At 64.9% G+C, this 16425-nt stretch overlaps 2 protein-coding genes across 2 annotated transcripts in view; both read right to left on the bottom strand.

The window, feature by feature from the left end:
- LHX4 (LIM homeobox 4) overlaps positions 1-262 on the bottom strand; it is a 10548-nt gene extending 10286 nt beyond the window's left edge. Inside the window, exon 1 of the mRNA XM_085300998.1 lies at positions 169-262. Within this exon, the coding sequence (XP_085157124.1) occupies positions 169-244 (76 nt within the window). The 5' untranslated portion in view covers positions 245-262. The remainder of the gene's footprint in view (positions 1-168) is intronic.
- A 3002-nt stretch (positions 263-3264) lies between these two features.
- Positions 3265-16425, bottom strand: part of QSOX1 (quiescin sulfhydryl oxidase 1) — a gene marked incomplete at its 5' end in the record, with an annotated part of 17067 nt that continues 3906 nt past the window's right edge. The window contains 10 exons of the mRNA XM_085300997.1: positions 3265-4148; positions 4904-5083; positions 5186-5330; positions 5444-5566; positions 8360-8489; positions 8879-9013; positions 10390-10535; positions 10955-11045; positions 13390-13492; positions 13706-13754. Coding sequence (XP_085157123.1) covers positions 3325-4148; positions 4904-5083; positions 5186-5330; positions 5444-5566; positions 8360-8489; positions 8879-9013; positions 10390-10535; positions 10955-11045; positions 13390-13492; positions 13706-13754 — 1926 coding nt within the window. The remainder of the gene's footprint in view (positions 4149-4903; positions 5084-5185; positions 5331-5443; positions 5567-8359; positions 8490-8878; positions 9014-10389; positions 10536-10954; positions 11046-13389; positions 13493-13705; positions 13755-16425) is intronic.

Below are 16425 nucleotides of genomic sequence, written 5' to 3'. Positions count from 1 at the left end.
GGACGGAGCCCGGGCCCAGCAGCCCCGGCGCAGCCCGCCCAGCGCTGCCCGTCGCCGCCGGCCCAGGGCCACTTCGCCGCTCGCCGCCCTGCCCGGCTCCACCGCGGCTCCCCGCTTCCTTTATTATTAGCCGAAAGAGGGGGGAAARGGAAAAAAAAGCGTCCTTACGTTGCATTGGCACACCAAGAATCTCTGGAAGCCCCTTGACAGCCCCTTCGGCAGCGAGCGCTGAGCTTTGCATCATTTTATTGGACCGGAGGGAGAAGAGAATCAAATCAAACGGAACGGGAGGAAACCGCGGAAGCCGGCTGCTCTCCTCGCGCCTCTCCCGGGCGAGGCCGAGGGCGGCCCCGCTGCCCCGGCGCCTGCCCCGGCAGCCGGGATGCCGCAGCTCTGCCCGCCCGGGTGCTGAGCCGTGCCGAGCCGCGCCGTGCTGTGCTGTGACGGGCCGGACCGTGCCAGCTGGGCCGGGCCGGGCAGGACCGGGCAATATCGGGCCGTGCCGTGCTGAACCGTGCTGTGCTGAACCGAACCGAGCCGTGCCGTGCCGAGCCGTGCCGCCCGCCTTTGATTCATTCACACTGCGGGGAGCGCGCCTGACGTCACCAGCCCCGCAGGGGGGCGGGGCGAGCCGCCCCCCGCAGCCAATCCCCGGCTGCCCGCGCCGCGGGGCGCCGCCGGAGCGTGGCGGGGGCGGGGCTTGAGGTCCACGGGGGCGGGGCCTGCGGGGAAGGGGCGGGGCCTTTGGAGTGCCCCGCCCCTGGCGGCTAGGAAAAAAGAGACGAGGGGGCGGGGGCAGCGCGGCCCTGTCGCGACAGGCGCCGTCGCGACAGCGAAGCGGGAGGGGGAGGTGCACGGCCCGCCCTCGGCAGGCCTCGGGGCGGAGGCGGGAGGCGGCAGAATCCCGCCCCCAGGGCCCCGCGCCCTGCGGGCTGGCCCCGCTCYTGCCCCGGGGGCAGGCCTGCTCCCCCAGATTAAAGTAATAATAACGATAATAATAATAAAACAACCAACAAACCAAGGGCYGGGACCGCGAGAGCGCCGGCGGAGCCCGCGCGCGCCCGGGGAGACGTGCCCTCCCCGGGCCTCCCCAAGCCCGGCCGCCCTGAGCGAGAGCCGCGCTGCCCCGCCGGTCTGCTTTTGGAAGAACCGGTGCTTTTCAACCCCCAAACCCCATTGCACCGGCAGAATCCCAGCYGGCCCCTCGCCCAGCCCGGGCAGAGCCCAGCGCGCGCTCGCTGCGGCAGCGAGCCCCCCGGCCCAGCCCGGCCCAGCGGGGAAGCCGATTTTCACCCATTTTTCCGCTCCGCTCGGCTGATGCYGCCCCCTCCGCGTCGCTCGGGGTGGCCAAGCCCGGCGGGAATTCCCGCAGTGGAGGGTGGATGGGTGCTGCCCCCTCCTCACCCCGCTGCTGCCCCTGGCCGTCAGCCCCCGTGCGATGAGTTTGCCGGGTCTCAGCCTCTCGCTGCCCAGGTGAGGGTGGCCGGCACGGGGCAAGTCCCATGCAGAGAAACTCCCCTACTTACCGGCGGGGAAGGAAAGCGGGAGGCAGCGCTGGCGGGCGCCTCGCGCCTCCCCGCTGGCCGGGAGCCGCCCTCCGAGGAAATTAAATTGCACCGGAGGGCAAATGCTATTAGGGAATAGGCAGCGTCTCCCGACAGCCTGTGGCCACTTAGGCAATTAGCCGTGGGGCCGGGCGCTCCCCGAGCCTGGCGGCCCCGGGGCACCCGCGGTCTGGGCACCGYGCGGGGCCCGGCTCCGGAGCAGGGAGCCCGGGACATGCCGCCGGCCCCCGAACGGGATCACGGAAAGTCTTATTTGCCGTGCACTCTTCCCTCCCGCCATCCCGCAAATCCCCCCGCCAGGAAGGCTAATCCCAGCCACGGGTCCGGGCGCCGAGGGAGGAGGAAGGGCCCAAGGGAGAAGCCCCCTTGCCGGGGCCGGGCCAGGGAGGGAGATGCCGGAGCAGCCCCCGGCCGGTCCCGCTCGCTCGGCGGTGCCGCGGGAGCCGCCGGGCTCCTCTCCTCGCACCTGAGCAAAGTGAAGATATCAAGAAAAAAGGCTCCCAATCGGATTGACACCCCCTCTCTCCTCCCCCCTAATAAAGTTTATTATCGGCCGGGCTCTAATCCTTTTAAATCCCCCGTGTGGGGGGAAGGGCTGGGATTAGGGGAGGTAGTGTAATCCCAATGAATTTGTTACAGGGGGATTTAGGCAGCGCCGGGAGAGCAGATGGCCCCAGGCCCAGCTCTGGAAAACAACCATTTTCCTTAATGATTCCTAACAAGGATAAAAGGGCAGGGAGAAATGGGGGCCGGCACCCCCAAGCGCCTCCTCCTCCGAGCATCCTACTTTTATTTCTCCAGACAACCTCTTTGCAGCGGCCCCGATGACTCCTCAGCTCCCCAGCACCGCTGGCAGCCCCCAGCATCCTGCTCCGGCCGCACCAGCGGAGGTTTGCGGGATCGGAGGGATGGGACAGGGGTGCCACCTCCGTGTCCCCCCCCCCACGCACGCACCAGGGACGAGGCAGCACAGCAGAACCAACGTCGGCAAAAATAATTTATTCCACTAACAGAAGCCGAGAGCRGGCGAGCGCGTGGGGGTGGCAGCCCCACTCCGCTCCGCCGAGGGGGAAGGAACACGAAATCAAAACGCGCGTCCGATTACAGCCGAAACYGACGGCTTCCCACCGGCTGCCAGCGGAGCGGCTTCGCTGGGGCCGGGCCCCCCGCGCAGCCCGGGAGGACAACGAAGCGGCACRGCCCGGGCCTTCGGGTTTTATCCGAGCGTAAACCCAGGGCGTTTCTGCAAGATTTGGCGTTTCCAGGCGGAGCGCGCCGTGCCGGAGGAGCGAGCCTGCAGCACCGGGCGCCCGCGCGACGCCCCGGCCCGGCTTCGCCCCACGGTCTTGTCCCCCCTCGTCCAAGSCCGGCGCGCTTCGTGCCCAGAAAGGCCGAGCCAAGGGGGAGCGCCCGGAGCCGGAGSGGCCGCACGGACGTTAAGGGCCGCCGGGGCGGAGAAGCGAGGGGCGCTTGGTGCAGGGGGGCCGGGGGCCTCGCTCCGCGCCCTCCCTCCCAGCCCGCCGCCCCGAGCGGCTCAACCCCCGCATGGACCCGAGCCCAGCGCCCGCGGGCCGGGGCGACAGGCCCCCAGCCGAGGCGGTGCTGCTCCAACACCCCCTTGCACCCCCCCCCCAAAAAAAATCAGCCCTGCCACCAGGGCTGGCCGAATCGGTGACCAAACCCCCCCCCCCGGGGCATGGCGGCCACGGCGAAACCCTCCCCCTTCTGCTGCGGGGAGCCCCCCACGCCGTCGCCCCGCTCAGGCCACGGGGAAGCCCGGGCGGCCCTTCCGGGAGCGCGTGCGGAGGCGGAAGAAGGTGTACATGCCCAGGAGGCACATGGAGGAGAGGAAGTAGAGCACGACGCACAGGCTGATGTCCACGCGGGAGAAGCCGAGCCCCAGCACGCGGAACCACTGGCTCCGGCGCAGGCCGGCCCCGGCCTCCTCCTCCTCCTCGTCGTCCGGGCCGCCGCGGCGCCACGAGCCCAGCCGCGGGCGCTCCCAGCCCGCCGCCGCGTCCCGGGGGCCGCCGGGCGCCCGCTGCAGCGGGATGGTGTCCCGCTTGCTGAGCCGCCGGCGCCTGCCGGCCGCCGCGGCCCTCAGCGCCTTGCTCCTGAAGTGCCGCTCGCTGAAGGAGTCCAGGTCCACGATGTCTTCCTCCGTCTCCCGCGGCTTGGGGTTCATCCGCACGATGCTGGGCCTGCGCGGCTCGGAGGAGCCCGGCCGCTCCGGCGCTCCCCCCTCGCCTTCCGCGCCCTCCTCGTTCGGCTTCTCCGCTTCTTTTTCTTCTTCCTCCTCTTCCTCCTCCTTCTCCCTCTCCACCTCCCCCTCCGGGGGCCTGCTGGTGCTGAGCCTCGTGTCTGCCGGCGGTCCCGGCTCCCGGCTCTCCCTGGCCAGGAGGTCCGCGTCGGACTCGGTGTAGTCCAGGYGGATGTTGGCCGGGGAGAAGTGGTCCTTGAGGAAGCGCAGCACGGCCGGCTCGTCCCACGCGTGCACCCCGCTCTCCTCCCTGTGGCACAGCGGACACAAGTCCGGCGGAGGCCACTGCAGCTTGGGGAACTTGGGGTCCTCCGTGTCGCTACCTGCGGGAATCGGATCCAGCAAGGGGGTCAGAGATGCTCCTGCCCTTTCCACGGGCGCCCTGGAAAGCCGGGAGAGCGCCCACCCGCAGGCCCTGCTCCCCTCCGGACACGCCGTCCTCGCTGCAGGAACGACGAGCGGGCTGCTGGGGGAATGAATCCCAGGATTTAGGGGGGGGGGATTTGCTCAGCTGTGGAGGGAAACCAAACAGCCTTTCCTAGGGAATCTCACCCCCCTCCCCTCCCTGGCTGAAAAGGGGCTTTCTCCACTGGGCAGAAGGGGAGAAAAAAAAAACAAAAAAATCAAGCTTGAGGGCAGCAGCATTCAGGAGAACTGTGCCACAGCCAGCCAGCCCCGAGCAGAGGGTTTTTTACCTCCCCCTCCCCCCCGCTTGGCTTTTCGGGATGCGACAGGGGCTCAGCGCCCCGGAGGCGGCAGCGGGCTGGTCCCCGGCTCGCTCCGCTGGAGACCTCCCTGCAGCAGGCGCCGCGGCCACGGACGGGCGTCGCTTCAAGGCCACGTACGGCCGTGTTTTTGGCAGGACGAGACCTCCCAGCCYCCCTCCTCCGGCGCGACCTGGAGCAGGTATCGCTCCTGGGGCTGCCTAGCRGGAGGCGGGTGCTGCTACGTCTCCTCTCTTCCCTTTTCCCGGGGAAACCGCCCCCGCTCCCATCTCCCACGGCTCTACGCCGCGCCGCAGCCCCTCCTCTCCCCAGCCCGGGGTCTCGCCCCGAGCTCCCCCCGCCGCAGCGCTTACCGGCCAGCCGAGCGTTCACCTCGTTGTGGTGCGACCAGAGCCAGAGGGCTGCCTCCTCCCGGCCCCGCACCTTCTCCACGGACCCGGCGGCCATGGCCTCGAAGTGCCGGGCGCACTCCCGGCAGCCGAAGAAGCTCTTGACGTAGCAGCGCATGGTGCTCAGGACCTCCAGCGGCAGCTCTAGGGGAGGGCAGGGAGGGCCGGTCCAGACCCAGCGCGCCCACGGCCGCGCCGGCCCCGGCAGGCCCCCTCGGCCCGCGTCCCGGCCCGCCGGGCCGTTACCTTCGTCCGGGCCGCTCCGGAGGGCCTGGACCGTCAGCAGGTGGAAGAGGGTCCACAGGGAGCAGGGGTAGCCGCGGAAGTGGGGCTCGCTGCCCTGGCAGCCCACCCAGGTCACGTTGGCGGGCAGCACGGCGGGGCGGGAGGCCTGAAGGACAGACGGATGCAGGGTGACGCAGCCGCTACCTAAAACGCGGGGAAAGCGGGGGGAGAGGGGAGAGCAGGAGCGGGGACGCCGGGAGGTACCGCGGGGCGCCTTACGTCTCCCTGGTTCTTCAGGGCCTCCTTCAGGACGGCGCGAGGCAGCTCGGGCTCCGTCCAGTTCCTCAGCCAGCCGTCCAGAGACCGCAGGTAGGTCCGGACGAAGRGGCGCCCCGGGAAGTGCTGCACCGGGAGCGAGAGCGGACGCGGGTGAGAAGGGCCGCGGGGCCCCTTCGCTCGCCGCCGAGCCGAGCCGAGCGCCGAACCTCGGCCCCGGCCCCGCGTGGTCCGAGGAGCAGAAAAAGCTACTCTGAAAGCCAACTCAAATCCGGCACAGACAGACCGCCACGGGCGGCGGAGGGACCAACGCCAGCGCGGCCATGGGGCGAGACGACAGCRGCGGGACGCAGCAAGAGCGGCGGGGAAGCGAAAGAAAGAAGCGTTTTGCTAGGACCGAGCTACTCTCCCTGGGCCCACGGGGATTTTAASCGATTCCATGAATTGCACTGAAAGCCCCAAATTCAGCACGGGAACGCATCTACAAACTGAGGTTTCTGCTGCAGAACACACTTCCTCTGCCCTCCCCAAACCTTTCAAAGGAGGTTTTGCTGCATGATGTGTGGCTTCCTAGCCATGATTTCTTTCCACGCTAAGTTTTTTTCTTTTTTTCTCTTTTTGCTTAAACRCTTCTTGGAAACGYGACAGTTAAAGCCCCGGCCCYGGCGGCAGCGGGAGKGTGAATTCCCCGGCCGGAGCAGGCRGCGGCTGCCAGGGCTGGCAGCAATCCTGGTGCCGCTGCTCCGACCCGTGGACGAGAGCTGGAACGGCAGCGCCGGCTCAGCATCCTCGTCCCCGGCCCGCGGAGCCACGGCACCCTCCCGGCCGGGCGCCCACCGCCTCCGGCCTCCCGCCCGCGCTTCCAGGCCGCACGGGGCTTCATCTCCTCGTCAGACCCGGAGGCTGCAGTTCGCCCTTGGCCAGCAAGGGAAAGGCTCGTAGGGATGGCTAAAAGCTGATCTAAAAGCCACCGCTCCTGCCTACAGCCCCGGCAAGCTCGCAGCGCCGCTGCGGCCCCGCAGCGCGACACAGCGCGCACCGCTCTGGACCCGCAGAGGGGCCACACGGCCATCGGGCACRTGATGGAGAAACGCAGCGGGCTGCAGGCTCTGCAGGGCCTGACCCTTAACAGGGGCCTCATGAGATGGGGCGTTTATTTAATGAACCCCTCCGTGTTCCAGAAACGGAGAAACGCCAAAGGCAGTAACCGGTGGCAAGTAGGAGACGAGACAAACGGGCTTCCGCACAGCCAAGCCAAGGGCAGCTCAGTCTTGACCACCTCCCATGCACCTCTCTTCTGCCACGCACATCCCAGCTCCCTGCCTCCCTTCACACGCACGCATCTTCCCGTCGCTGTGAAAGGAACCACCAGCAACGCCAAATCGTTACGAAGCYCTAAGCTGAGAGCTTAAGACTTGCTGCACTAGTGCCTTGTGTTTGGAGCAGCTGGTTATTGCCCTCTCTGCGCTCAGGAAGGGCAGGCAAACGTGGGAGCAGGGGGAGTCTCGCACGGTGCAGAAGCCTACGCTCGTTCTGAGACCCAGGAGGTCCAAACGGAGTGCAACGCTCTGGGTAAGGAACGAGGGACAGAAAGCAGACACGGTTGGGGCAAAGGTCTAGCAGAGACCCCAGGCGGGGAAAGCCGTGGGAACAGAACTCCATCTACACCACTAGTAGAAATACTGTCCAAACACAGCACTTGCTAGTACCAGCTAATCAAACTGCCCAGCTCCTCCTGGCTCAAAGCTTCTCCACACTACTGGTGAGCTTTAACCCTGCCAGCTCCATGCAGGAGAGAAAAAAAAATATCCTAAATCAGGCTTTTCCAGAGCACAGTTCAGAGCAGCAGTCTCTCCCCCGGACTGTAAAAGGAGCCTGCAGAGATTAACTCCCTAAACTGAGCGTTCAAGTCAGGAGATGAGAATTAGGCAGCGCAAACCCCTCTGCTCGTGTGTGTCGTCTCTGCCACCTCCTGCTGGGAGTCCACGTTTCTTTAGAAAAGATCTTTGCCTTGATACAGCAACTTCTGCAAACCGAGAGCCCGCTCTGCCCACGGATAACTGCAGCTGATCTCTCGCCTGAACCTCTCTGGCGGCTGCTTCTGGCCGCTGGCTCTCACCGGGACTTCTAGCCCACCAGAKTAAGGAATCCCCCTCTATCAAGAGTCTCATCCGCAGACTCCACYTTGAGCAAATCGCATCTTTGCCTTCCGTCGAATAAAGTCGCCCAACCTTCTCGAGCTGCGTCYTTGCCTTGGGTCACCGCGGGCAGGATCGCGGGCACAGCTGCTGCGCGGCGGTCTGGAAGGGGGCAGGCGAAAAWCATCACGAGCCGGACCAGCCGCGGGCAAACTGCAGGGCGAGAGCCCGGCCGGCTGCAGAGGGCTCTGCCGGGACGAGGACGGCAGGGAACGCCGCCGCCGCGGCCCACGAGGCRGCAAGGGACCCGCCGAGCGGCAGCAGGCACGCTCGCCTCGGGGAGCGCCCCGCTCGGCTGCTTACGGAGGCTGGCGAGCTCGGCTCTCCTTATCAGCCCCGCGGGGACGCAGTCCGCATCCCGCTTCTACTTTTACCGGTATAAACAGACAGATAGAAACGCAGCTCGTTCCTGCATCAATACTGAAAAGCAGCAGCTAYGGCCACGGCTCAGCGCAGGGACCTGACTTGTGCCCGCCGGATTTTAACTGGGATTTTTAGCCTGCCAGATTAACGTGTCCCCAGAGATCCAAACTCCCATCCCAGACTTGGCTCCGACCGGCCGACGGCCAAGACGTTTGCCGCGCTCCGGGCACAGGCTGGCCCGGCGGCGAGCACGACTCAGCAGGCCTCCGCAGCGCGAGCGAGCGCGGGTCAGGCCGGCGGCACGGCGGCCAGCACGCCCCGYTGCTCCCCCCCGGCCGGGGCCGCCGCCGCTCCTCACCTTCGCCAGCAGCGCCACGTAGCACTTCAAGGCCGACAGCGCGGACCCCGACAGCGCGGCGGCCCGGGTCGCCTCCACCCGCAGCGAGTAGTGAAGCGCAGACTCCAGGTCGGCCATGTACACCTTGGAGCTGGGGAAGCGGGACAGCGCGCACAGCAGGCTGTGAGCGTTTTACTCGACCAAAGACAGCTTTGGAGCCCCGAGGGACCCGGCTGCGTGGAAGGGAATTTTCTTTGCAACAGTGACATGAGACTTTTCCTGGGGGAAGGGGCATGGTCCCGGCCCGCTGTCGACTCCCCGAGGAGCCACCTTCGCTCCGCTGCTCGCGCAGCCCTGCACGGACACGTTCCCTCCTCCCACCCTCCCCAAAGCCTCTCCCCCCCAGCTTCCTACAGCTCCAAAATAATTGAGCCGTGTGCTTGTCCAGCTCACGCTGGGCACCAGCGCCTTCGCTCCCTGAGAATGGGCCAGTGAAGTGGCTGCATGCATGTGGGGCTAYGCAAGGATGAGGGGTCTCACCGGTCAGCGTGCTTCGGCTGGGATGCGCCGGTCACGTTGGAAGTGCTGGAAGTCACGTTCAGCTTGTAAGAGCCTCGGGTCACGCCAGAGAGTGTCCTCAAGTAGTAGGTGTAGAAGGAGCGTGCCTCCATGTGCCTGCGGGGAAAGAGAAGCCGTGAGCAAGACCTCTCTCYGTCCCCAAGGCCTGCTGGCCATGACAAGGAGGCAAATGAGACCCAAGACTTTGAGGTGGACCAGCAGCTCCCAGCCTGGTACGACCACTCTGCRACCTCACGCCCTGCCGGGAACACCTCTGCTCCCAAATGCGGGATTATTAAGGGTCTCCATCCGCCCCCGGCAGCAGGTATGTTGGCCCACAACCCACAGCAAATCTTCTATCGCAGGAGCCAAGGTTGGGACAGTCCAGCCACCAAGCCCTCCCCGGCACCCAGGACAGGGGAGGAAGGTGTCAGGCCAACGAGGGCTGCGGGGAGGAGGGCGTCCCCGCAAAGCCCGCCCGGCACGTCAGCAAAGCTGGCAGGTGGCCGCGGGAAAGCCCAGGGGAGCCAGGCAGCGCGGAGCTGCCTCTCCTGCAGCCTGGTGCTCACCCGCAAGCAGATGGCGGAGACGCGGCTTCGTCGCAAGCAATTTTCCCCTCCGCCAGCTCAGGAACAATAGCTCTGCGCCGGGCAGAGCTGGCATCCCTCCTCCCGCCTCCCCGCGGCCTCCCACGCCGCGCAGGCCCCAGTCTTCCTCCGGGGGAGCATCCCCTCTCGCCAGCGAGGTGGCACCGAGGACCGCTTCCCGCGCCCTTCGCGGGGCGGCCACAGCCGGCCCGGCGCTTCGCGGCCGTGCCAGGTGCCTTGCCGCCGCGCCGGGCGCCTCGCCGCCCGGCCGGCCCCGCGTCAGCCGCCCGCCGAGGCCGCGAAGGCACCATCTGGCCGTGCCGCTCCGCGGCGGGACCCGCTCGAGGGAGCGGGCGGCCCATCGCTCCCCGGCAGCCGCTCGGCCGCGGCTGCTCTCTGCCTCCTAATGAACTTTTCCGCAATTAGAAGACCGACGGGGAAGAGCAGAGAGATGGGGAGAGGGCCAGGCACCAGCCTGGTACCCTGCCAGCCTTGGGACGCGGCAGATTTATCCATCAACCAGCAGGGCAGCAGGTGCAGATGGATAAAAGCCTGTGGCTGGGCAGGTGCCGGGAGCTGCACGTCRATCAGGAAACGTCAGGCAGGCCCAGCAGCACGCCAGAGCCAAAATTCATTCCCTCCACCACGGCGAAAACATCCCACAAGGACCTGGCGTGGGACCCCCTCCAGGCCCCGCCGACCCGACAGGAGGGCTCGGAATGAAGCAGCCCTGCAGGAAGGGTGAAGCTCTCTGCTGAAGCCACCAGCTTTTCCCTCTAGCATATCCACAGCACGGACCCCMGTCAGGGGCAAAGCCCGTGCACGACAGGTTTGTGTGGCACGCTAGTGCCACACGAGACCACGGCTCTCCGCAGGCAGGACCTTCAGTCCGTGCCCCAGACTCACACGGGCAGGCGGGAGAAGGACCCGTTGCTAAGGAGCAGGTAGCCGGAAGGGAAGGTGGTCACTCCAAACTTCTTCACGAGCTCTTCCTCGCTGCTCAGCACCCTCCTCACGGCGATGTTCTCGTACTGCAGCATGTCCAGTGTCACCTGCAACCCAAAGGAGCTCCCGGATCAGGCGGGCCAGGGAGCAGGACATCCCAGTCCTGACTGCACCTGATTTCTCTCTGTGGCAGAGAGGAACATCATGGAGATACTCAGCACCCTTACAACGCCTCGCGGCTTCAAAGCAGCATGCAAACGTGAGCAAAGCCCCCCCAGCTGCCTGTAGGAGCTCCTGCGTGCGTGTTCAGAGGCCTTCGTGTGAGCAGCCCCCTCGGTCTAGGGTCCCTGTCCCCTCCTGGCCCACTCGTTCTCAGAACGAGAGGGCAACACCACTTGGGACTTCGCCACCTCTGCCAAACATGCTCAGGAGTTATTAGGCTGGACTGATAGGACAGCAGGAGACAACACGAACACCGGGGACACCAGCTTAAAAAAACCCGCAGGCTGAACGCGGCTGTACCCACCTCTCTGCCCACAAAGGAGTCGCTCTTCTCAAAGATCAGCGCCAGGTACCTGACGTTGTTTCTCTGGAAGAAGCTGCGAACCTCCTCCGGGCTGCAAGAGAGGGCGAGAGTGAGTGGCAGCGCGTACCAGGGCCGTGGGACGTCCCCACGGGGCGCCTCCGGCCAGCACGCAGCAGCTTGGCAAAGCGGGCGGATGTTTTGCCCTCTCACATGAAAGGAGTTCAGCCCTAATCCGTGGGGATTTGCCACAGGATGTCGAYGCTGGGTTCAGCTTTGCTGAGCTAACAATTTCTCCCCGCTGAAGTTTCCAGCCCCAATTTTCTGCTCTGGTTCACGGCTTCTGTGAAAACCTGCCAGGGCCAGCCAAGGAGGCAGAAAACACAGCGAGCCTACGGAGAAGGGAGCTGCACGCTCACCCAGGGGAAAAACACAGCAAAGAGCGCGAACCAGCATCTCTTTTCCGCGACGCAGAGGYGCCAGAGACGAGCCTGACCGCTGCTCTGGGAAGGCCGAACGCCCTCTTCTCCAGGGCTGASAGGGCCACGGAGCCAGACGGGGCAAGGGCAGAGGAGGTCCCCACCACTGCCACCCCCGCAAGAGGCAGGGCAGCCTCTCTGCGGAGGCAGAGGAGCCCCGCCGGGGCCGGCCATCGCCTGGACAGCAAAGCGGCCATCTGTGTCTGGCAGAGACAACTCGGACTCCACAGACTTCATAATGAATGAAAAAAACCCTTTCTCAGACGAGGCAGAAAAAAAGCCGCTCTGGGGCCGCTCCAACGACACAGATGCTGGCGATGGCTGCTGGTATCATCCTGCTCCATCGCCAGCTGAGCGCTGGCCTCGCTCGGCACAGCTGGGCGGTGGACACCACCCCGTCCCYGTCCTGCGCCCAGCCCAGGCACCACTTGCTCTAATTCAGCCCAGGCTGACAAGCAGGTTTGTTAGGAGAAAYGCGAGAGACAACGAAGTTACCCCGGGGAGGCACACGAAACCGGCCGCTCACAGCTACCTGGCTCAGAAAGTCGCCCATCCTGTCCAGGTCACGTCCTAGTATCTCATTCGATCGCAGATGGCACGGCACGCGTCTCTCCCACGCCAGGCGATCAGTTCAGCTTGCACCTCRAGCACGTGTCAGCACTAACAGCTCGCCTAGGTCCACACCTCTCCTTCCTCACCTACCGCTGGCATCGCACCACGCAATCCCTTCCAGAAATGGAATCGAGCCGCGTGTCCGCTGCGTAGATCCCATCACTTCTACCAGGAGCCTGAGCCCTGCTGCTTTTATCGCTACAAGCTACCTTCAAAACAACAGTGGTCTCTTCCCCGATGCTGCGGCAGTCCTTCTCTGAGGCGCCCCGAGCCCCTGAACGCCTCTTCCCCAAGCACGGAGAACCAGCACCAGCTATAGCAACGCTCACACTGCCCTGCCAGGCCTTGTGCTACAGCCCCAAAACTGCCAGAGCCGACGGGGAACAGCTCTGCTGCCAGGCTAGYGCAGCCTCTGGGCTCTTCTCACCTTGTGGACCTCTACCAGGAATCCTTCTCTCCATCCTGATCTCCCCCCCCCACCAAACACTCCCCATAGTCGCCTGCCTTTAGTTGCTCCATAGCTCTACTCCAACCCTATGTTCTTCTCTCCTAGATGACAACACATCAAATGTTTCACCAAAGTCCACAGAGCAGGACTATCACATTTCTCACAGCTAGAAACAACTATCAGTTACCTCATCGCAGAAAGATATCCATTCAGTCCAGCACTGCCTGTTACTGGCAAACTGATGTCCCAGCTTTCCCCTATTTTCCATGTTCCTCCATTTTTATTTTACAATTTTTTTCTGATAAAAATGCATTAATCGGGCTGTAAACGGCTGTAGATTTGCCAGACCTCTCATGTCTCCCCTGGAACTCTGCGCTCACTTTTGACTCAGGACTTTCATTAGAAATCCACCTTCACTACCCAAACTACTCTTCCAGCTGCCAGCTCCTCCCAAGATCCAGGAAGGGTGTCATCCAGTGATTCCCAGCTAAACACACTTGTTTCCACCTCTGGCACAGCTGTTTCTGCCCCCTCCTTCCCGAGAGCTACCCTACTGCTCCATCTACAGAGTCAGAGACGGGAAAGCACAGACAAAATTTGTGCTGTTTCTGGTCACCTCGATTTGGGTTGATCCTAGCCTCCACAGGCAGATCTCCCCATATCTCTTTTCCTCCTCRTGGTTGTCCACTGGGCTGAAAAGCCTGGCGAGACCTCTGCAAAAGGCCAGAGACCCCATCCAGTTCCTTCTGGGGCTTTCAGCCTCTTGTAACTCCTCTCTGCGCCAGCATCTCTCTGCTCTTCACGGGAGTGTTCCCAGCGGGCAGCCAGCAGCCATCCCCTCCGTCCCAGCACCCAGTTCCACACCCCATGCACGGCCCTGGGCTGGTGGTCACCCGTACCTCGCTGGCTCCAGCGGAGGACAGGCAGGTGGCCAGGCATCCTGGCTCTGCTCCAGGTTGGTGATGATGCTGTGCCTCAGGTCCCGGACAGTGCTGCTGGGAACTGTCAGGGGGACGAGACAAGGATGGTCAAGCCCAGCTCGTCGCAGGCAGGCGAGGGTGCCAGGCCGAGCGTCCTCCCACCAGCTTCACCTCTGCCTGATGGCCCAACGGGGGAGCGCTGCCCTCCTCCGTCCCCAATGCGCGGGGGCTGCAGGGACTGCAGCAAGGCCTTTCGCACCCAGGGTAAAAAGCCAGCACGGCTTTGAATACTCACTAGCAATCCTTATCCCGTCTTCTGCCTTCTTCGAAAAAGCTCTGAAAAACTAAAAGGAAAGGAAAAACATGAGAAAGTTGGAGAAGGCAGCTGGACAGAGGAAGACAGCCCAGCCCAGCAGGCAGGTTCCCTGCCATGCCTGGCTCTGCCTTCCACCTTGCTGCCTCAGTTTCCCCACCGTCCCCAGGAAACCTGGGCTGTTTCGCAGTGCTCAGCTTTTCCCCCAGAACGGTCACAGAACCACAGAACGGTAGAGGTTGAAAGGGACCTCCGGAGATCATCTAGTTCACTCTACCACCCCCAATAAGCCCCAAAGTCACCACTGGCACCAAGCCAAGAGACCTCGAGGACAAGTAGCGAGGCAAAAAGCCACAGCAGAGAAAGCCTGGGGTGAACTCAGGTGCACGACGGGCTCAGGAGACAGGGAGGAGGCCTTAGGAAAGGGAGGATCAAACGCCTCCCGCAGAGCCCAGGCCCTGCTGCAGATGGGCTGGACAGACCTGTAGTCCAGCCAGACACCGGGGAGACTCTGGTCCCCGCTCCCACGCCTGGCCCGGGCACAGCAGGCTCATCGCGCAAGGGCTGCGGCTCCGGGCCTGGCAGCTAGCGGGCTCAGAGAGCGGTGCCTGGGCGGACCAGCTCCTGCTGAGGGGGACGCCAGCTGGCACGAAGGACGGACACTGGCCGGCTCCAGGTCCGTCTCGCCTGCCCGGAGGGGAGGGATGCAGACACGCGGCCAGGAGCAGGCATCTCCGCTGAGAGCAGGTGCAGAGGAGACGCTTGCAAGGGACCCGGAGAGGCAGCCAAGACCCTCGTGGTCTTGTGAACTGTTGACTGCTTCGGAGCTTTTGAAAAAGGAGAAGCAAAGGTTTTATCCCAGCTCTGCATGGGCTGCTTCCTGCCCAAACGGTCTGCTGCGCCCGATCCCAGCCTCCCGCAACGGCTCCGCCGCAGGTGCCACAGCCGGAGCAGCGCAGCCCGGTTGCGTCAGCTGCGTGTTTGCTAAGCAGGCTGGGCTGGAGCAAGCACTGTTTGCCGAAGGCGCTTGGGTCCGAAGGAGAGGCRGAGAAGACGGCGCAAGGCGAGCGAATCCTCCACGCTGCCACATCAGCACGTATCGCCACACTGGGAGACGTCTCTGTAAACACCCAGGCAGAGGCATCCGGCGCTAGGAGGCAACCAGGCAAGAGTCCCACGCAGGAGATCCCGCTCCAGCRCCTGCCTCAAGAGGAGGCTCAGCAAACGCATCCATGTCTCCTGGGCCCCCGGCTCAGCCGCCGGGGTGTTGCAGCCGGAGGGCAGAGGCAGACGAGGCCCCGCCGGCTGCGCGAGCTGCCGACGCTGGCCGCCCCGCAGGGAGAGCAGCKGGGACCCTAAGGGGGCTGGAGCACTCGTGGCAGGCCAGGCGCAGGGTGCTCAGGACCTGCAGGCACCCGCTGCTCCTGCGGCTGTGCTGGGCACGCCAGGAGCTGCCCGGGTGCACTGCCACCCTCGTGCTCTCCCGTGTGCCGAGCCGGGTAAAGGCAGCGTTCACCTTCCTTCCCAAGGTCCTAAAAGCTGCCCTTCCTGSAAGGCCCCCAAATCCAATCCCCACCGGACACTCATCACCACAGCTCCCAGCACGTAGCTCCTTTTCCCAGCAGGCAAGGMAACGAGMCRGGTTTTTGCTGCCTCAAAGAGTATRATTTTTGCAGCGAGGTTCTGCAAAAGGCTCRTGAACCCAGAACAGGAAGAAAAGGGCCGAGAGCACTCCGCTGCGCCGCAGTTAAGGCTCAGGGAGCCCAGTCCCTGGCAGGGCTCTGCCAAGGCACRTGCAAGGGGCATTAGCAACCGGAGCCAGCAGCCCGTGTGCTCTTGCACACGACGGTTCTGGCTAGCGTAGACGAAGCCAGAGCTTTCAGCCTGGTGAGGCTCCAGCCAGCGATTCCCGTGGTCCAGGACACGACTGCTGCCCGCAGCGCTCCAGGAACGCGCTCCAGGTTAGAGCTTCAAAAGCCCCAGGTCAAGTCTGGAGGCCCAAAGAACAGCTTTAACCAGCACCGAGCACCTCGCCAGCTCCTGCCGAACGCAGGAAACGCCCCCGCCACTGGACACCAATTACCGGGACAGAAACCACCCGAATGCCACGCGTCAGGCCAGCGCGGAGGAAACGCCACGGCGGGGCTGAGCTCACCGCCAGGACCGCCAGGTACGCGCGGGCTCCTGCAGACACCGGCTCCGCGCAGGAATCCTCGGAYGCGGCGCTGGCTCCGTCTCGGGGGCAGCTCCTCACGGAGGCACCCCCAAGGGCGGGAATTCRAGCGGAGGACACTTGACGTACGCCTCGCACGGATCTCCTGGCGCACGTCTCCGAGCTCCGAACGCGAGGAAGAGCCAACAGTTAACCCCCACCTCCCTCCTTGCCAGGTAGCCCCAGCTCCCGCTTCTCACCTAACAGGCATCCTGCTCGCTGTACCGCTGCTCGTTAGAGGCATCGCGGGTTGTGCGGCTTCACTGCTTGTGTTGGACCGGGCCTTTGTTTGCAGTGGGAAACGCTGAGATCCCATATATTTACACAGCTAAGCTGCCGGGCACGGGATCATAGAGGTGGGACTGCGCCCGGCCAGCCAAAAACAACAGAGCCGCCGGCTGCGGGACGTTCCCAGGCGAGCCGCTGGGGAGCTCGGCCCCGCGGCGCCCGCGCGGCCCGGGGGGAGCCGCAGACGGGGCCCGACGCGGCC

This window comes from Rhea americana, unplaced genomic scaffold (genome assembly GCF_003343005.1).
Source record: "Rhea americana isolate MKP2758 unplaced genomic scaffold, rheAme1 scaffold_17, whole genome shotgun sequence".
Taxonomy (NCBI): Eukaryota; Metazoa; Chordata; class Aves; order Rheiformes; family Rheidae; genus Rhea; species Rhea americana.
This window is presented reverse-complemented; position numbering and strand designations above follow the sequence as displayed.